At 42.9% G+C, this 22,235-nt stretch overlaps 1 protein-coding gene across 3 annotated transcripts in view; it reads right to left on the minus strand.

The window, feature by feature from the left end:
• Positions 1–22,235, minus strand: part of LOC139571612 (glutaredoxin 3-like) — an 84,294-nt gene that overhangs the window by 21,025 nt on the left and 41,034 nt on the right. For 2 of the 3 annotated variants that reach the window (XM_071394640.1, XM_071394641.1), the window contains exons 3-5: positions 16,572–16,646; positions 8,073–8,277; positions 2,769–2,941 (exon numbers count right to left, since the gene is read on the minus strand). In XM_071394640.1, coding sequence (XP_071250741.1) covers positions 2,769–2,941; positions 8,073–8,277; positions 16,572–16,646 — 453 coding nt within the window. Of the gene's footprint in view, positions 1–2,768; positions 2,942–8,072; positions 8,278–13,043; positions 13,105–16,571; positions 16,647–22,235 lie in introns of those variants that run through there. The other variant, XM_071394642.1, reaches the window with a different exon arrangement.

The raw sequence follows: 22,235 nt of genomic DNA on the forward strand, positions 1-22,235 counted from the left end.
TCTGAATCACACTAAAACACACCTACAGTCTGAATCACACTAAAACACACCTACAGTCTGAATCACACTAAAACACACCTACAGTCTGAATCACACTAAAACACACCTACAGTCTGAATCACACTAAAACACACCTACAGTCTGAATCACACTAAAACACACCTACAGTCTGAATCACACTAAAACACACCTACAGTCTGAATCACACTAAAACACACCTACAGTCTGAATCACACTAAAACACACCTACAGTCTGAATCACACTAAAACACACCTACAGTCTGAATCACACTAAAACACACCTACAGTCTGAATCACACTAAAACACACCTACAGTCTGAATCACACTAAAACACACCTACAGTCTGAATCACACTAAAACACACCTACAGTCTGAATCACACTAAAACACACCTACAGTCTGAATCACACTAAAACACACCTACAGTCTGAATCACACTAAAACACACCTACAGTCTGAATCACACTAAAACACACCTACAGTCTGAATCACACTAAAACACACCTACAGTCTGAATCACACTAAAACACACCTACAGTCTGAATCACACTAAAACACACCTACAGTCTGAATCACACTAAAACACACCTACAGTCTGAATCACACTAAAACACATACACTACCGTTCAAAAGTTTGTGGTCACTTAAAAATGTCCTTGTTTTTGAAAGAAGCTAATTTTTTTCCATTAAAATAACATCAAATTGATCAGAAATACAGTGTAGACATTGTTAATGTTGTAAATTACTTTTGTAGCTTTAAAAACGGCAGATTTTTTATGGAATATCTACATAGTCGTACAGAGGCCCATTATCAGCAACCATCACTCCTGTGTTCCAAAGGCACGTTGTGTTAACTAATCCACGTTTATCATTTGAAAAGGCTAATTGATCATTAAAAAAACCTTTTGCAATTATGTTAGCACAGCTGAAAACTGTTATTCTGGTTAAAGAAGCAATAAAACTGGCCTTCTTTAGACTAGTTGAGTATTTGGAGCATCAGCATTTGTGGGTTTAATTACAGGCTCAAAATGGCCAGAAACAAATAACTTTCTTCTGAAACTCGTCAGTCTATTATTGTTCTGAGAAATTAAGGCTATTCAATGCGAGAAATTGCCAAGAAACTGAAGATCTCGTACAACGCTGTGTACTACTCCCTTCACAGTACAGCACAAACTGTCTCTAACCAGAATAGAACGAGGAGTGGGAGGCCCCGGTGCACAACTGAGCAAGAGGACAAATACATTAGAGTGTCTAGTTTGAGAAACAAGTCCTCAACTGGCAGCTTCATTAAATAGTACCCGCAAAACACCAGTCTCAACATCAACAGTGAAGAGGCGACTCCGGGATGCTGGCCTTCTAGGCAGAACGCCAGTCTCAACGTCAACAGTGAAGAGGCGACTCCGGGATGCTGGCCTTCTAGGCAGAACGCCAGTCTCGACGTCAACAGTGAAGAGGCGACTCCGGGATGCTGGCCTAATGTCTATAGACTCGTTACAACTTCAACTCGCTACAAGTGGTTTTGTCCGTCTGCGACCACGAGAAAGTGGTCTTGTCAATTCTACGAAATAGTTTTGTAATTTTTCCTGTGGAGCACTTTAAATCGACCTGAGACCATCACAGTGAGATGAAGCTGTTATTGTTGCGTCCGCACAGCTACGAGGTTCACAGACACAGGAAATCCTTCTTTTGTCTGGATAGGCCAGAAAATGTCACGTGTCACTCCCCATGCAAATGGCCGATTTCCTGTGTCTGTAAACCTCACAGCTGCACTTGTAATAGTGCATATGAAAAAAAAAATATATATATACAAAAAATAAATTATTTATTTATTTTATTTATATAAAAATCGGGAAAACCAGCGCTTTTAGGGAGTGTAAAGTGATTGATGTTACGCCGTTCAGAGCCCACTGTACACAGAAACCAGTCCAGAACGGCTCAGTCCCCCCAATTGTTTTTTTTGTTTTTTTCAAATCGAATGATTCGCCTCGCCATTGTAGTAGTTGGGATTCGGTTTGATCGCGGTGAATCAAATCCTGGGAATTAAAATAATATTTTGTGAGTCGCGAACAGTAACAGGAAAACATTTTAGTAGCTTCCCTTTTTGGATTCTGTTGCTGTAGAACATGTTTGGTAGATACATCAGGTTGATCTGGGCATGTATTTAAATGGGACACTGCAACTTCATAGCTGCTAGTCAGCCTGCAGTGAACACATCTAAAAGGTAAGAAAAATATGACTCAAGAAGTACACTTCCTGAAGACAATGTGATTTGATTTGTGCTTGCGTCAGCTGTCTAAATATATTTACATGCTTAGATTGTGTTAAATGTAGAATTCAAGCTAAATAGAAGCTGAAGCAGATCAATACAGTAAAGACGGGGGCCTGATTACTTTAATAGAATTCTATACATAGAACATCCATTATGAAGAATGACAGAACGATGCCCTCTAACTTGCCTGGGACCTGCTGTCAATAGCGCTATCCAACTGCTGCAACCAATGTAGCTCATTAGGAGGGTATCCTGACCAGGGCTCAAACCCTGGTCTCGGTCATTCCAAACCCATTACACCAAAAGGCTCAAATCTCTTGGCGAGGTCTCTAGGTGTTGTACCGAGGTTATTTAGTATTTTTACAAGGGTTCCATTTTTCATTATTTTGTTGTTCACGTTTGTTTTGTTTTTGGCTCGCCTCACTTCTCTGGAAAAGAAAAATGTGTCGGGCTAAATGTGTGTTTAACATTACTCACCTTGACAATGTCCAGTCCCCCTACGAGTTCTCCGTTAATGTAAACCTGAGGGTAGGTGGGCCAGTTGGAGAAGGTCTTCAGCCCCCCTCTCACTTCCTCGTCTGACAGGATGTCAAAACTGCTGAACTGGATAGCGTGGTCCTTGAAAAGAGCCACTATCTGACGGCTGAAACCTGGGTGATGAGGAGAACACAGTGTGTTTGTAAACCTGGTATAAGACAGGTACACGGCTGTTATACTGGATAGCATGGTACTGAAATAGAACTACAATCTGAAGGCTGAAACCCTGAGGAAAAATCAACGAGTTGTTAGTTACATGTTATTGTATGTTAACAGGAACAACAGAGTCAGGATATTAATCAGGTTAGTTACATGTTATTGTATGTTTACAGGAACAACAGAGTCAGGATATTAATCAGGTTGTTAGTTACATGTTATTGTATGTTAACAGGAACAACAGAGTCAGGATATTAATCAGGTTGTTAGTTACATGTTATTGTATGTTAACAGGAACAACAGAGTCAGGATATTAATCAGGATGTTAGTTACATGTTATTGTATGTTAACAGGAACAACAGAGTCAGGATATTAATCAGGATGTTAGTTACATGTTATTGTATGTTAACAGGAACAACAGAGTCAGGATATTAATCAGGATGTTAGTTACATGTTATTGTATGTTAACAGGAACAACAGAGTCAGGATATTAATCAGGTTAGTTACATGTTATTGTATGTTAACAGGAACAACAGAGTCAGGATATTAATCAGGTTGTTAGTTACATGTTATTGTATGTTAACAGGAACAACAGAGTCAGGATATTAATCAGGATGTTAGTTACATGTTATTGTATGTTAACAGGAACAACAGAGTCAGGATATTAATCAGGTTGTTAGTTACATGTTATTGTATGTTAACAGGAACAACAGAGTCAGGATATTAATCAGGTTGTTAGTTACATGTTATTGTATGTTAACAGGAACAACAGAGTCAGGATATTAATCAGGATGTTAGTTACATGTTATTGTATGTTAACAGGAACAACAGAGTCAGGATATTAATCAGGTTGTTAGTTACATGTTATTGTATGTTAACAGGAACAACAGAGTCAGGATATTAATCAGGTTGTTAGTTACATGTTATTGTATGTTAACAGGAACAACAGAGTCAGGATATTAATCAGGTTAGTTACATGTTATTGTATGTTAACAGGAACAACAGAGTCAGGATATTAATCAGGACATAATTGCAGATGAGTTTGGTCAGCAGCATGTTTGTTACCCTCATATTATAGGGGACATTTGGAAACAAATGAACAAGACATGAAGTTAAAAGGTAAAGTAAAGATGGTCCCAAACCCTAGCCTGGTATCATCACATTCATTAAGTAATACGTGTAACACTGATAAAAGTGTATATATATATTCATTTTATCAGTGTTACACATATTACTTAAATTGAATGTCATATACACACACACACACACACACACACACACACACACACACACACACACACACACACACACACACACACACACACACACACACACACACACACACACACACACACACACACACACACACACACACACACACACACACACACACACACACAGTGCATTCGGAAAGTATTCAGACCCCTTGACTTTTTCCATATTTTGTTACAGCCTTATTCTAAAATGTATGTAAAAAAACTCTTTGGCCTGAATGCCAAGCATCACGCCTGGAAGAAACCTGGCACCATCCCTACGGTGAAGTATGGTGGGGGCAGCATCATGCTTTGGGGATGTTTTTCAGCGGCAGGGACTGGGAGACTAGTCAGGATCGAGGGAAAGATGACAGGAGCAAAGTACAGAGATATCCTTCATAAAAACCTGCTCCAGAGCGCTCAGGACCTCAGACTGGGGCAAAGGTTCACCTTCCAACAGGACAATGACCCTAGGCACACGGACAAGACAACACAGAAGTAGCTTCGGGACAAGTCTCTGAATGTTCTTGAGTTGCCCAGCCAGAGCCCGGACTTGAATCCGATCGAACATCTCTGGAGAGACCTGAAAATAGCTGTGCAGCAATGCTCCCCATCCAACCTGACAGAGCTTGAGAAGATCTGCAGAGAGAATTGGATAAACTCCCCAAATACAGGTGTGCCAAACTTGTAGCGTCATACCAAATAAGACTTGAGGATGTAATTGCTGCCAAAAGTGCTTCAACAAAGTACTGAGTAAAGGGTCTGAATACTTATGTAAATGTGATCAGTGTTTTTATGTTTAATAAATTAGCAAAAATTTCTAAAAACCTGTTTTTGCTTTGTCATTATGGGGTATTGTGTGTAGATTGATGAGGAAATGAGAGACAGTTTTTTTGTTGTCAATTTTAGAATAAGGCTGTAACGTACAAAATGTGGAAAAAGTCAAGGGGTCTGAATACTTTCCAAATGCAGTGTATCTATTGTAATAGCTCTTTCTATCTTACTACTGACATGGGTCCACATTGGCACGGACAGGATCACTGTTTAAATGAGGCAGGTATGTGTTATGTCCTTGATACATGGGTGTGAGTCAGTGTTTGAGAAGAGACTGTGACAGAGGGGAATATAGATGGAAAGAGAGAGGGGGAGGGAGAGAGCGAGCGAGAGAGAATGAGAGAGGAGAGCGAGTGAAAGACAGCAAGAGAGAGGAGAAAGAGGGAGAGAGAGGAGAAAGAGGGAGCGAGAGGAAAAAGAGGGAGAGAGGAGAAAGAGGGAGAGAGGAGAAAGAGGGAGAGGAGCGCGAGAAAGAAAGAGGAGAGAGAGCGAAAGACAGCAAGAGAGAGGAGAAAGAGAGGGAGAGAGGAGAAAGAGAGGGAGGGAGAGAGAGAGAGAGGAGAAAGAGGGAGAGAGGAGAAAGAGAGGGAGAAGGAGGGAGAGGGGAGAAAGAGGGGAGAAAGAGGGAGAGAGGAGAAAGAGGGAGAGAGAGATGATAAAGAGAGAGAGGGAGAGAGAGAGCGAGTGAAAGACAGCAAGAGAGAGGGAGAGAGGAGAACGAGGAAGAGAGGAGAAAGAGAGGGAGAAGGAGGGAGAGGGAAGAAAGAGGGGAGAAAGAGGGAGAGAGGAGAAAGAGGGAGAGAGAGATGATAAAGAGAGAGAGGGAGAGAGAGAGCGAGTGAAAGACAGCGAGAGAGAGGGGAGAGGAGAAAGAGAGGGAGAAAGAGAGGGAGAGAGAGGAGAGCGAGCGATCAAGAAAGAAAGCGAGAGAGGCAAAGAAGAAGAGAAGGAAACAGAAAGAGGGAACAGGAGTGGGAGGAGGGGAGGGGTGATATGTTGCCTGCATGTAGAGCCTGCAGTGAAACTCTCATTCTGATACTTCATTCATTCATGGGGGAATTCATTATAAAACAGCTAGAGGCCCCTAACTAATGGTTATTCAGCTACATGCCACTATATTAACTTGTTTCTACTACACCAGGCCCAGCTGCTTTCTCTGGCTAGAGGCTCTCTATCCTAGACCCAGACACGCACGATTGATTGGCGAGAGGTTGTTCCCCCTCTCTCCTTCTCCTAAAGGGTCAGGGGGATCGCGCTCCGCAGACAGACGATACAGCTCCAGGAAAAAGGGAACATAAAAAGCTGATTTCTTATTTCAAGGAAAGTTAGGTTATTATGCACACACACACACAGACACACACAAAGAGCGTGTAATGTGTTAGGAACATGTGTTTTACATGGTGTATGAGTGTGTAACCTTTAAATTCAGGTTTAGAGGGCTTCTTTAAAGAAGTAGCGAGGTCGTAGTCACAGCATCGCGCGGCTTGGTGGGGATTCAACTAGAGTTCACAAACACTACGACTTGGCTTCTTTACAGATTAAAAATATTTACAGACACATTTCAGGATGAGGTGAAAACACTTATGGGTTTAGATTTTAAACTAAAATGTAACGTTAGACGTTTGGCAAACTGCCTTGAACATAATACTGATACTTATAATCAGCGGCGTGGTTGGGAGTGGAACCTCAACCCTGTACAGTGTAATGTCCTCCTCCACCACCAGGCCTGCCTCTCTGCCTCCACCACCACCACCAGGCCTGCCTCTCCTCCTCCACCAACACCAGGCCTGCCTCTCTGCCTCCACCACCACCAGGCCTGCCTCTCCTCCTCCACCACCACCAGGCCTGCCTCTCCTCCTCCTCCTCCACCACCAGGCCTGCCTCTCCTCCTCCTCCTCCACCACCAGGCCTGCCCTCTCCTCCTCCACCACCACCAGGCCTGCCTCTCCTCCTCCTCCACCACCAAGCCTGCCTCTCCGCCTCCACCACCACCAGGCCTGCCTCTCCTCCTCCTCCACCACCACCAGGCCTGCCTCTCCTCCTCCACCAACACCAGGCCTGCCTCTCTGCCTCCACCACCACCAGGCCTGCCTCTCCTCCTCCACCACCACCAGGCCTGCCTCTCCTCCTCCACCACCACCAGGCCTGCCTCTCCTCCTCCTCCTCCACCACCAGGCCTGCCTCTCCTCCTCCACCACCACCAGGCCTGCCTCTCCTCCTCCTCCACCACCAAGCCTGCCTCTCCGCCTCCACCACCACCAGGCCTGCCTCTCCTCCACCACCACCACCACCAGGCCTGCCTCTCCTCCACCACCACCACCAGGCCTGCCTCTCCTCCACCACCACCAGGCCTGCCTCTCCTCCTCCACCACCACCAGGCCTGCCTCTCCTCCACCACCACCACCAGGCCTGCCTCTCCTCCACCACCAGGCCTGCCTCTCCTCCAGCACCACCAGGCCTGCCTCTCCTCCTCCACCACCACCAGGCCTGCCTCTCCTCCACCACCACCACCAGGCCTGCCTCTCTCCTCCACCACCACCAGGCCTGCCTCTCCTCCTCCACCACCAGGTCTGCCTCTCCTCCTCCACCACCAGGCCTGCCTCTCCTCCTCCACCACCACCAGGCCTGCCTCTCCTCCTCCACCACCACCAGGCCTGCCTCTCTCCTCCACCACCACCAGGCCTGCCTCTCCTCCTCCACCACCAGGCCTGCCTCTCCTCCTCCACCACCACCAGGCCTGCCTCTCTCCTCCACCACCACCAGGCCTGCCTCTCCTCCTCCACCACCAGGCCTGCCTCTCCTCCTCCTCCTCCACCAGGCCTGCCTCTCCTCCTCCACCACCACCAGGCCTGCCTCTCTAATTACCAGGCCTGCCTCTCCTCCTCCACCACCAACCCCCCTCTGTCTCTCTCTAATTACCAGGCCTGGCCCCTGTGTGTTTTCCACAGCGGGAGCCTGTTCATGAAGACCACACACACCCACACACCCTCTCTCTCTTTACCGCAGCGGGGTTCCTGGGGGGATCCCTTCATGAAGAGCATGCAGGGTGCTGCGTTGATCAGTCTCTTCAGACGCTCATTAAGGTCCTCTTTAGGGGGCTCCGCCCCTGGCCCGCCCAGCCCCCCCGAGCTGACCGACAGCCTCTGGACCTTATTGGTCAGCTCTGGAGCATGAGCTCCGTCCAGCCTGTCAATCTTCTGGCCACCCTGAGACCCACCAGAGGGTGGGGGAGAAAGAAAAATAACATTAATATTTTAACGCAATGGTTTTTCTTTTTGTTTGTATTATTCTAGAGGAGGAGGGTTGAGAGAGAGAGAGAGATCAAGAGAGAGAGAGAGGCCGAGAAAAAGAGAGCGAGAAAGAGAGAGAGACAGAGAGAGATTGAGATTCAAGGACAGGAGTCCTCTCCCAGTTGAATGTTTGGCATGTTAAATCATCAGTGAAGGCCTGACAGAAGGCCTGATGGTACTAACTGTGGAGAAGCTCTAAACTAGGTTTAATTCTCCTATTGATCCTGATATCCAGTGTGTGTTACCTCTCCTAACAGACAAGCACTTACCAGCAGCCTCTAAGGCTGATATAGGCATCCTAACTTACCAGCAGCCTCTAAGGCTGATATAGGCATCCTAACTTACCAGCAGCCTCTAAGGCTGATATAGGCATCCTAACTTACCAGCAGCCTCTAAGGCTGATATAGGCATCCTAACTTACCAGCAGCCTCTAAGGCTGATATAGGCATCCTAACTTACCAGCAGCCTCTAAGGCTGATATAGGCATCCTAACTTACCAGCAGCCTCTAAGGCTGATATAGGCATCCTAACTTACCAGCAGCCTCTAAGGCTGATATAGGCATCCTAACTTACCAGCAGCCTCTAAGGCTGATATAGGCATCCTAACTTACCAGCAGCCTCTAAGGCTGATATAGGCATCCTAACTTACCAGCAGCCTCTAAGGCTGATATAGGCATCCTAACTTACCAGCAGCCTCTAAGGCTGATATAGGCATCCTAACTTACCAGCAGCCTCTAAGGCTGATATAGGCATCCTAACTTACCAGCAGCCTCTAAGGCTGATATAGGCATCCTAAGGGCAGCATGTTACTTTCCATACTGTACAAAAATGAATAAAAGGACTAATGAACTTGACACTGTAAATGTGTATTTCAAACACAGGTTTTTCTTCCAGTTTTCCGTTATAAACGACAAGAAAAATTCAGAAAATTCCACATGAATTCACAACAAATGCAGCTGTGCTGCTGCCAGCAGAGGTTTGGGTGTCACGGTGCGTCACGGTGCGTCCCGGTGCGTCACGGTGCGTCACGGTGCGTCACGGTGCGTCCCTTTCAGATGGTGAAGCATTGTACCTGCTCTACTATTACTGTACCTCAAAAGTCTGCACTTCCTTCTCATTCAACAACTCAAAGTATTGTCATACAGTACTGCTGTCGCTGGCCTTTCTCTGCCATTTTTCCAACTGTTAACGACGATGACGTAGTGGTGAAGAGTCGAATCCAAAATAATTTGATTCCTTGACTCCTTGCACGTCGACTCCCATTTCGGAGTGTCAAGATTCAATTCCGCCAGGAATCGAATCCTAATACTCAGCATTTTTGGAATGGAGGAGACTGATTAGTTGTCGTAATTCCGAGAACACAAACACTTGCATCTTTCATAGCGAGCTAGTGAGGGACGGAGAGAGAGGACAGACAGGCCTAGTGCTCGGTTCTGACTCTATCAGCAATCCAAAGTTGTAGCTCGCTACGGAATGCTGTAGATCACAATTTCTTGGCTTGCAATGTCTCGCAACTTCAGTAAAGCAAGTGATCAGGATACGTGGGAACTCCTTCAAGACTGTTGGAAAAACATTCCACGTGAATCTGGTTGAGAGAATGCCAAGAGTGCGCAAAGCTGTCATCAAGGCAAAGGGTGGCTACTATGAATAATCTCAAATATTAAATATATTTTGATTGTTTATCACTTTTTTGGTTACTACATGATTCCATATGTGTTATTTCATCTTTTTGATGTCTTCACTATTATTCTACAATGTAGAAAATAGTAAAAATAAAGAAAAACCCTGGAATGAATAGGTGTGTCCAAACTTTTGACTGGTACTGTATATATATATATATATATATATATATATATATATATATATATATATATATATATATATATATATATATATATATAAACTAAACGTCCTCTCACTGTCAATTGCGTTTATTTTCAGCAAACTTAACATGCGTAAATATTTGTATGAACATAACACGATTCAACAACTGAGACATAAACTGAACAAGTTCCACAGACATGTGACGAACAGAAATGGAATAATGTGTCCCTGAACAAAGGGGGGGTCAAAATCAAAAGAAACAGTCAGTATCTGGTGGCCACCAGCTGCATTAAGTACTGCAGTGCATCTCCTCCTCATGGACTGAACCAGATCTGCCAGTTCTTGCTGTGAGATGTTACCCCACTCTTCTACCAAGGCACCGGCAAGATCCTGGACATTTCTGGGGGGAATGGCCCTGGCCCCTCACCCTCCGATCCAACAGGTCCAAGACGCGCTCAATGGGATTGAGATCCGGGCTTTTCACTGGCCATGGCAGAACACTGACATTCCTGTCTTGCAGGAAACCACGCACAGAACGAGCAGTATGGCTGGTGGCATTGACATGCTGGAGGGTCATGTCAGGATGAGCCTTCAGGAAGGGTACCACATGAGGGAGGAGGATGTCTTCCCTGTAACGCACAGCGTTGAGATTGCCTGCAATGACAACAAGCTCAGTCCGATGACGCTGTGACACACCGCCCCAGACCATGACGGACCCTCCACCTCCAAAACAATCCCGCTCCAGAGAACAGGCCTCGGTGTAATGCTCATTCCTTCGATGATAAACGCGAATCCGACCATCACCCCTGGTGAGACAAAACCACGACTCGTCAGTGAAGAGCACTTTTTGCCAGTCCTGTCTGGTCCAGCGACAGTGGGTTTGTGCCCGTAGGCGACGTTGTTGCCGGTGATGTCTGGTGAGGACCTGCCTTACAACAGGCCTACAAGCCCTCAGTCCATCCTCTCTCAGCCTATTGTGGACAGTCTGAGCACTGATGGAGGGATTGTGCGTTCCTGGTGTAACTCGGGCAGTTGTTGTTACCATTCTGTCCCGCAGGTGTGATGTTCGGATGTACCGATTCTGTGCAGGTGTTCTTACACGTGGTCTGCCACTGCGAGGACGATCAGCTGTCCGTCGTGTATCCCTGTAGCTCTGTCTTCAGCGTCTCACAGTACGGACATCGCAATGTATTGCCCTGGCCACATCTGCAGTCCTCATGCCTCCTTGCAGCATGCCTAAGTCACGTTCACGCAGATGAGCAGAGACCCTGGGCATCTTTCTTTTGGTGTTTTTCAGAGTCGGTAGAAAGGCCTCTTTAGTGTCTTAAGTTTTCATAACTGTGACCTTAATTGCCTACCTTCTGTAAGCTGTTAGTGTCTTAACGACCGTTCCACAGGTGCATGTTCATTAATTGTTTATGGTTCATTGAACAAGCATGGGAAACAGTGTTTAAACCCTTCACAATGAAGATCTGTGAAGTTATTTGGATTTTTCACGAATTATCTTTGAAAGACAGGGTCCTGAAAAAGGGACGTTGCTTTTTTTGCTGAGTTTATACACACACACTCACAAAATACATGCCCAAAGGTATGTGGACACCTGCTCGTCGAACATCTCATTCCAAAATCATGGCCATAATATGGAGTTGGTCCCCCCCTTTGCTGCTATAACAGCCTCCACTCTTCTGGGAAAGCTTTCCACTAGATATTGGATCATTACTGCGGGGCTTCCATTCAACCACAAGAGCATTAGTGAGGTCGGGCACTGATGTTGGGCCATTAGTCCTGGCTCGCAGTCGGTGTTCCAATTCATCTCAAAGGTGTTTGATGGGGTTGAAGTCAGGGCTCTGTGCAGGCCAGTCAAGTACTTCCACACCGATCTCGACAAACCATTTCTGTATGGACCTCGCTTTGTGCACGGGGGCATTGTCATGCTGAAACAGGAAAGAGCCTTCTCCAAACTGTTGCCACAAAGTTGGAAGCACAGAATGTCATTGTATGCTGTAGCATTAAGATTTCCCTTCACTGGAACTAAGGAGCCCAAACTATGAAAAACATCCCCAGACCATGATTCCTCCTCCACCAAACAGTTGGCACTATGCATTGGGACAGGTAGCGTCCTCCTGGCATTCGCCAAACCCAGGTTCGTCCATCGGACTGCCAGATAGTGAAGCGTGATTCATAACTCTAGAAAAACGCGTTTCCACTGCTCCAGAACCCAATGGCGGTGAGCTTTACACCACTCCAGCTGACCCATGGCATTTCGCACGGTGATCTTAGGCTTGTGTGCGGCTGCTCGACCACGGAAACCCATTTCATGAAGCTCCTGACAAACAGTTATTGTGCTGACGTTGCTTCCAGAGGCAGTTTGGAACCCGGTAGTGAGTGTTCCAACCGAGGACAGACGATTTCTAAGTGCTACTTCACTCAACAGTCCCGTTCCGTGAGCTTGTGTGGCCTACCACTTCGCGGCTGAGCCGCTGTTGCTCCTAGACATTTCCATTTCTCAATAACAGCACTTACAGTTAACCGGGGAAGCTCTAGCAGGGCAGAAATTTGACCAACTGATTTGTGGGAAAGGTGGCATCCTATGACAGTGCCACGTTGAAAGTCACAGCTCTTCAGTACAGGCCATTCTACTGCCAGTGTTTGTCTATGGAGATTGCATGGCTGTATGCTCGATTTTATACACGTGTGTGTGGCTGAAATAGCCGAATCCAATAACACTTTTGGCCAAGTAGTGTAAATTAGTTTTTTTACACTACTTGACTCACCTTAAAGAAGAGGAAGGTCAGGACTGAGGCAATAAGACTCACCTTAAAGAAGAGGAAGGTAGGGACTGAGGCAATAAGACTCACCTTAAAGAAGAGGAAGGTCGGGACTGAGGCAATAAGACTCACCTTAAAGAAGAGGAAGGTCGGGACTGAGGCAATAAGACTCACCTTAAAGAAGAGGAAGGTAGGGACTGAGGTAATAAGACTCACCTTAAAGAAGAGGAAGGTCGGGACTGAGGTAATAAGACTCACCTTAAAGAAGAGGAAGGTCAGGACTGAGGTAATAAGACTCACCTTAAAGAAGAGGAAGGTCGGGACTGAGGCAATAAGACTCACCTTAAAGAAGAGGAAGGTCGGGACTGAGGTAATAAGACTCACCTTAAAGAAGAGGAAGGTCAGGACTGAGGTAATAAGACTCACCTTAAAGAAGAGGAAGGTCGGGACTGAGGCAATAAGACTCACCTTAAAGAAGAGGAAGGTAGGGACTGAGGTAATAAGACTCACCTTAAAGAAGAGGAAGGTCGGGACTGAGGCAATAAGACTCACCTTAAAGAAGAGGAAGGTAGGGACTGAGGTAATAAGACTCACCTTAAAGAAGAGGAAGGTCGGGACTGAGGCAATAAGACTCACCTTAAAGAAGAGGAAGGTCGGGACTGAGGCAATAAGACTCACCTTAAAGAAGAGGAAGGTAGGGACTGAGGCAATAAGACTCACCTTAAAGAAGGGGAAGGTCGGGACTGAGGTAATAAGACTCACCTTAAAGAAGAGGAAGGTCAGGACTGAGGCAATACGACTCACCTTAAAGAAGAGGAAGGTCAGGACTGAGGCAATAAGACTCACCTTAAAGAAGAGGAAGGTCGGGACTGAGGCAATAAGACTCACCTTAAAGAAGAGGAAGGTCAGGACTGAGGTAATAAGACTCAGCTTAAAGAAGAGGAAGGTCGGGACTGAGGTAATAAGACTCAGCTTAAAGAAGAGGAAGGTCAGGACTGAGGTAATAAGACTCACCTTAAAGAAGAGGAAGGCCGGGACTGAGGCAATAAGACTCACCTTAAAGAAGAGGAAGGTCAGGACTGAGGCAATAAGACTCACCTTAAAGAAGAGGAAGGTCAGGACTGAGGCAATAAGACTCACCTTAAAGAAGAGGAAGGTAGGGACTGAGGTAATAAGACTCACCTTAAAGAAGAGGAAGGTAGGGACTGAGGCAATAAGACTCACCTTAAAGAAGAGGAAGGTCAGGACTGAGGTAATAAGACTCACCTTAAAGAAGAGGAAGGTAGGGACTGAGGCAATAAGACTCACCTTAAAGAAGAGGAAGGTCAGGACTGAGGTAATAAGACTCACCTTAAAGAAGAGGAAGGTAGGGACTGAGGCAATAAGACTCACCTTAAAGAAGAGGAAGGTCAGGACTGAGGTAATAAGACTCACCTTAAAGAAGAGGAAGGTAGGGACTGAGGCAATAAGACTCACCTTAAAGAAGAGGAAGGTCAGGACTGAGGTAATAAGACTCACCTTAAAGAAGAGGAAGGTAGGGACTGAGGCAATAAGACTCACCTTAAAGAAGAGGAAGGTCGGGACTGAGGTAATAAGACTCACCTTAAAGAAGAGGAAGGTCAGGACTGAGGCAATAAGACTCACCTTAAAGAAGAGGAAGGTCGGGACTGAGGTAATAAGACTCAGCTTAAAGAAGAGGAAGGTCAGGACTGAGGTAATAAGACTCACCTTAAAGAAGAAGAAGGCCGGGACTGAGGCAATAAGACTCACCTTAAAGAAGAGGAAGGTAGGGACTGAGGTAATAAGACTCACCTTAAAGAAGAGGAAGGTCGGGACTGAGGCAATAAGACTCACCTTAAAGAAGAGGAAGGTCAGGACTGAGGCAATAAGACTCACCTTAAAGAAGAGGAAGGTCGGGACTGAGGTAATAAGACTCAGCTTAAAGAAGAGGAAGGTCAGGACTGAGGTAATAAGACTCACCTTAAAGAAGAAGAAGGCCGGGACTGAGGCAATAAGACTCACCTTAAAGAAGAGGAAGGTAGGGACTGAGGTAATAAGACTCACCTTAAAGAAGAGGAAGGTAGGGACTGAGGCAATAAGACTCACCTTAAAGAAGAGGAAGGTAGGGACTGAGGTAATAAGACTCACCTTAAAGAAGAGGAAGGTAGGGACTGAGGCAATAAGACTCACCTTAAAGAAGAGGAAGGTCAGGACTGAGGTAATAAGACTCACCTTAAAGAAGAGGAAGGTCGGGACTGACGCAATAAGACTCACCTTAAAGAAGAGGAAGGTAGGGACTGAGGTAATAAGACTCACCTTAAAGAAGAGGAAGGTCGGGACTGAGGCAATAAGACTCACCTTAAAGAAGAGGAAGGTCGGGACTGAGGCAATAAGACTCACCTTAAAGAAGAGGAAGGTCAGGACTGAGGTAATAAGACTCACCTTAAAGAAGAGGAAGGTCGGGACTGAGGCAATAAGACTCACCTTAAAGAAGAGGAAGGTCGGGACTGAGGCAATAAGACTCACCTTAAAGAAGAGGAAGGTCAGGACTGAGGTAATAAGACTCACCTTAAAGAAGAGGAAGGTCGGGACTGACGCAATAAGACTCACCTTAAAGAAGAGGAAGGTAGGGACTGAGGTAATAAGACTCACCTTAAAGAAGAGGAAGGTCGGGACTGAGGCAATAAGACTCACCTTAAAGAAGAGGAAGGTCAGGACTGAGGTAATAAGACTCACCTTAAAGAAGAGGAAGGTCGGGACTGAGGCAATAAGACTCACCTTAAAGAAGAGGAAGGTCGGGACTGAGGCAATAAGACTCACCTTAAAGAAGAGGAAGGTCGGGACTGAGGTAATAAGACTCACCTTAAAGAAGAGGAAGGTCGGGACTGACGCAATAAGACTCACCTTAAAGAAGAGGAAGGTAGGGACTGAGGTAATAAGACTCACCTTAAAGAAGAGGAAGGTCGGGACTGAGGCAATAAGACTCACCTTAAAGAAGAGGAAGGTCGGGACTGAGGCAATAAGACTCACCTTAAAGAAGAGGAAGGTCAGGACTGAGGTAATAAGACTCACCTTAAAGAAGAGGAAGGTCGGGACTGAGGCAATAAGACTCACCTTAAAGAAGAGGAAGGTCGGGACTGAGGCAATAAGACTCACCTTAAAGAAGAGGAAGGTCAGGACTGAGGTAATAAGACTCACCTTAAAGAAGAGGAAGGTCGGGACTGACGCAATAAGACTCACCTTAAAGAAGAGGAAGGTAGGGACTGAGGTAATAAGACTCACCTTAAAGAAGAGGAAGGTCGGGACTGAGGCAATAAGACTCACCTTAAAGAAGAGGAAGGTCGGGACTGAGGCAATAAGACTCACCTTAAAGAAGAGGAAGGTCAGGACTGAGGTAATAAGACTCACCTTAAAGAAGAGGAAGGTCGGGACTGAGGCAATAAGACTCACCTTAAAGAAGAGGAAGGTCGGGACTGAGGCAATAAGACTCACCTTAAAGAAGAGGAAGGTCGGGACTGAGGCAATAAGACTCACCTTAAAGAAGAGGAAGGTCGGGACTGAGGTAATAAGACTCACCTTAAAGAAGAGGAAGTTAGGGACTGAGGCAATAAGACTCACCTTAAAGAAGAGGAAGGTCGGGACTGAGGCAATCTCATATTTCTCTGATACCTCTGGCACTGCTTCTGCCTCCAGCTGTAAGACAGAGGAGGGAGAACGGGATGGAGGGAGAGAGAGAGGAGGGAAGGAGGAAGGGATGGAGGGAGAAAGGGAGGAAGGGATGGAAGAAGGGATGGAGGGAGAAAGGGAGGAAGGGATGGAGGGAGAGAGAAGTGAAGGAAGGAGGGAGGAAGGGATGGAGGGAGCGAGAGAAGTGAAGGAGGGAGGAAGGGATAGAGGGAGAGAGAGAAGGAGGGAGGGAGGGAGGAAGGGATGGAGGGAGGGAGGGAGGGAGGGGGGAGAGAGAGGACAAAGCAAGGGAAGAGGAAGGGAGAAAGAGATGGAGTGAATGAGGGATCATCCACACAATGTTGATACCCCTTTGTTCCCTTTCCAAGCCATCAAACAATGTCTGCATCCACACATGAAGAATCCCACTGAATCTCCCCTCAATACGAGGTTTATTTAGCCAGCAGGCATCACCCTTCAGGGAGAAAATAAAGCACACATTCACCACTTTGATATGTCTAACAAGCAAAGACAAATGAGAGAGCAGAGCAGCACCACCTCCTGCTCTGCTCGGGGTGCTGTGAGCTGGGATTGGTGAGCTGGGATCTGTGATCTGTGATTGGTGATGGATAGTTGCTTTGTTCTTGACAGTGCTATGGCAATCCACCAGGACCAAATTAAAAGGAACGAGTGTGACCACACACACCTCAAACTAACAGAGGAATAAAATAGTTCCAAGTTTGCCATTTACTTTAAAATCATTAAAAAATATATATATAATCACATGTTCAAGTCAATTCAATGGGGAAAAACAATAGGCTACATGAGAGGTAACACAATGATGTTTCTGAGTTCAACAGGGGTTACTTTAAAAAGGTCACGTTAGCTACCGTCCAACCCTGGACCACCACACAAACAGGGCTCTGAGAAGGTTTGTATTTCACCATGAATTTCCAGAACCACCCCCCCCCCCTCCCCCGCCCCCCAGGCAGAGGAAAGAAAACCAACATTGATGCACAAATTGACCCAGAGATTGTTCAATCATATTTAGCTCGCACATATTGAAATCCATAAATCACTGACCCAGGTTGTGGCAGCCAGCCATTACAGACAGGCGATTACAGACATCACTTATTTCCTGCCTCGAGCAAACTCTGCTGTTTGTGTTCCTGATCCACGAGGCAGGGCATTATGGGTGACAGACACTTACAGGCTGTATGAACACAACCTACATTAACGCAGTCAAATAAAGCTATGAGGATGACAACATATGGTCACTAAATATTTATAGTAAAATGCTTGTTTCCATGTGACATGGGTATTAACAGTGCTATTGGTTGGTTAGAGACAACCTAGACTGGTACAGGAACAGCAGACTCATATTGGAGAATGTAGGAATATTGTTCATAATTGGGGAAAATTATTTGAAACAGAAATTAAGAAAATAGCTAATTTCCAGTGTACAATATATGTAGGATCAAATATCCTACTGCTCGTCCAAATATTTATATATTCTTAATTCCATTCCTTTACTTTAAATGTGTGTATTGTTGTGAAATTGTTAAGATATTACTTGTTAGATATTACTGCATTGTTGGGAGCTAGAAACACAAGCATTTCGCTACACCCGCAATAACATCTGCTAACCACGAATATGTGACAAATAACATGCGATTTAAAATGGCATAATATTCCATATATAACTAGTGTACTACATCATATTCCCTATATAGCTAGTGTACTACACCATATTCCCTATATAACTAGTGTTCTACATCATATTCCCTATATAACTAGTGTTCTACATCATATTCCATATATAACTAGTGTACTACATCATATTCCTATATAACTAGTGTACTACATCATATTCCCTATATAACTAGTGTACTACATAATATTCCTATATAGCTAGTGTACTACATCATATTCCTATATAACTAGTGTTCTACATCATATTCCTATATAGCTAGTGTACTACATCATATTCCCTATATAACTAGTGTACTACATCATATTCCTATATAACTAGTGTACTACATCATATTCCTATATAACTAGTGTACTACATCATATTCCATATATAACTAGTGTACTACATCATATTCCATATATAACTAGTGTACTACATCATATTCCTATATAACTAGTGTACTACATCATATTCCCTATATAGCTAGTGTACTACATCATATTCCATATATAACTAGTGTACTACATCATATTCCTATATAACTAGTGTACTACATCATATTCCCTATATAACTAGTGTACTACATCATATTCCTATATAACTAGTGTTCTACATCATATTCCCTATATAACTAGTGTACTACATCATATTCCTATATAACTAGTGTACTACATCATATTCCTATATAACTAGTGTTCTACATCATATTCCTATATAGCTAGTGTACTACATCATATTCCCTATATAACTAGTGTACTACATCATATTCCTATATAACTAGTGTACTACATCATATTCCTATATAACTAGTGTACTACATCATATTCCCTATATAACTAGTGTACTACATCATATTCCTATATAACTAGTGTACTACATCATATTCCCTATATAACTAGTGTACTACACCATATTCCTATATAACTAGTGTACTACATCATATTCCCTATATAACTAGTGTACTACATCATATTCCTATATAACTAGTGTACTACATCATATTCCTATATAACTAGTGTACTACATCATATTCCCTATATAATTAGTGTACTACATCATATTCCTATATAACTAGTGTACTACATCATATTCCCTATATAACTAGTGTACTACATCATATTCCTATATAACTAGTGTACTACATCATATTCCTATATAACTAGTGTTCTACATCATATTCCCTATATAGCTAGTGTACTACATCATATTCCCTATATAACTAGTGTACTACATCATATTCCCTATATAACTAGTGTTCTACATCATATTCCCTATATAGCTAGTGTACTACATAATATTCCTATATAGCTAGTGTACTACATCATATTCCTATATAACTAGTGTTCTACATCATATTCCTATATAGCTAGTGTACTACATCATATTCCTATATAACTAGTGTACTACATCATATTCCATATATAACTAGTGTACTACATCATATTCCCTATATAGCTAGTGTACTACATCATATTCCTATATAACTAGTGTACTACATCATATTCCTATATAACTAGTGTACTACATCATATTCCTATATAGCTAGTGTACTACAGCATATTCCCTATATAGCTAGTGTACTACATCATATTCCTATATAACTAGTGTACTACACCATATTCCCTATATAACTAGTGTACTACATCATATTCCCTATAAAGCTAGTGTACTACATCATATTCCTATATAACTAGTGTACTACACCATATTCCCTATATAACTAGTGTACTACATCATATTCCCTATATAACTAGTGTACTACATCATATTCCCTATATAGCTAGTGTACTACATCATATTCCCTATATAACTAGTGTACTACATCATATTCCTATATAACTAGTGTTCTACATAATATTCCTATATAACTAGTGTACTACATCATATTCCCTATATAACTAGTGTACTACATCATATTCCTATATAACTAGTGTACTACATCATATTCCCTATATAACTAGTGTACTACATCATATTCCCTATATAGCTAGTGTACTACATCATATTCCTATATAACTAGTGTTCTACATAATATTCCTATATAACTAGTGTACTACATCATATTCCCTATATAGCTAGTGTACTACATCATATTCCCTATATAGCTAGTGTACTACACCATATTCCATATATAACTAGTGTACTACATCATATTCCCTATATAGCTAGTATACTACACCATATTTCCTATATAGCTAGTGTACTACATAATATTCCCTATATAGCTAGTGTACTACACCATATTCCCTATATAGCTAGTGTACTACACCATATTCCATATATAGCTAGTGTACTACATCATATTCCCTATATAACTAGTGTACTACATCATATTCCCTATATAGCTAGTATACTACACCATATTTCCTATATAGCTAGTGTACTACATCATATTCCTATATAGCTAGTGTACTACATCATATTCCCTATATAACTAGTGTACTACATCATATTCCCTATATAACTAGTGTACTACATCATATTCCCTATATAACTAGTGTACTACATCATATTCCCTACATAACTAGTGTACTACATCATATTCCCTATATAACTAGTGTACTACATCATATTCCCTATATAGCTAGTGTTCTACATCATATTCCCTATATAACTAGTGTTCTACATCATATTCCCTATATAGCTAGTGTACTACATCATATTCCCTATATAACTAGTGTACTACATCATATTCCCTATATAGCTAGTATACTACACCATATTTCCTATATAGCTAGTGTACTACATCATATTCCTATATAGCTAGTGTACTACATCATATTCCCTATATAACTAGTGTACTACATCATATTCCCTATATAACTAGTGTACTACATCATATTCCCTATATAGCTAGTGCACTACATCATATTCCCTATATAACTAGTGTACTACATCATATTCCCTATATAACTAGTGTACTACATCATATTCCCTATATAACTAGTGTACTACATCATATTCCCTATATAGCTAGTGTACTACATCATATTCCCTATATAACTAGTGTACTACACCATATTCCCTATATAACTAGTGTACTACATCATATTCCCTATATAACTAGTGTACTACATAATATTCCCTATATAACTAGTGTAGTACATCATACTCCTATATAGCTAGTGTACTACATCATATTCCCTATATAACTAGTGTACTACATAATATTCCCTATATAGCTAGTGTACTACATCATATTCCTATATAACTAGTGTACTACATCATATTCCCTATATAGCTAGTGTACTACATCATATTCCCTATATAGCTAGTGTACTACATCATATTCCCTATATAACTAGTGTACTACATAATATTCCCTATATAACTAGTGTACTACATAATATTCCTATATAGCTAGTGTTCTACATCATATTCCCTATATAGCTAGTGCACTACATCATATTCCCTATATAACTAGTGTACTACATCATATTCCTATATAGCTAGTGTACTACATCATATTCCCTATATAACTAGTGTTCTACATCATATTCCCTATATAGCTAGTGTTCTACATCATATTTCCTATATAGCTAGTGTACTACAGCATATTCCTATATAACTAGTGTACTACATCATATTCCCTATATAGCTAGTGTACTACATCATATTCCCTATATAGCTAGTGTACTACAGCATATTCCTATATAACTAGTGTACTACATCATATTCCCTATATAGCTAGTGTACTACAGCATATTCCTATATAACTAGTGTACTACATAATATTCCTATAAAGCTAGTGTTCTACATCATATTCCCTATATAGCTAGTGCACTACATCATATTCCCTATATAACTAGTGTACTACATCATATTCCTATATAGCTAGTGTACTACATCATATTCCCTATATAACTAGTGTTCTACATCATATTCCCTATATAGCTAGTGCACTACATCATATTCCCTATATA

Source organism: Salvelinus alpinus, chromosome 3, assembly GCF_045679555.1.
Source record: "Salvelinus alpinus chromosome 3, SLU_Salpinus.1, whole genome shotgun sequence".
NCBI classification, from domain to species: Eukaryota; Metazoa; Chordata; class Actinopteri; order Salmoniformes; family Salmonidae; genus Salvelinus; species Salvelinus alpinus.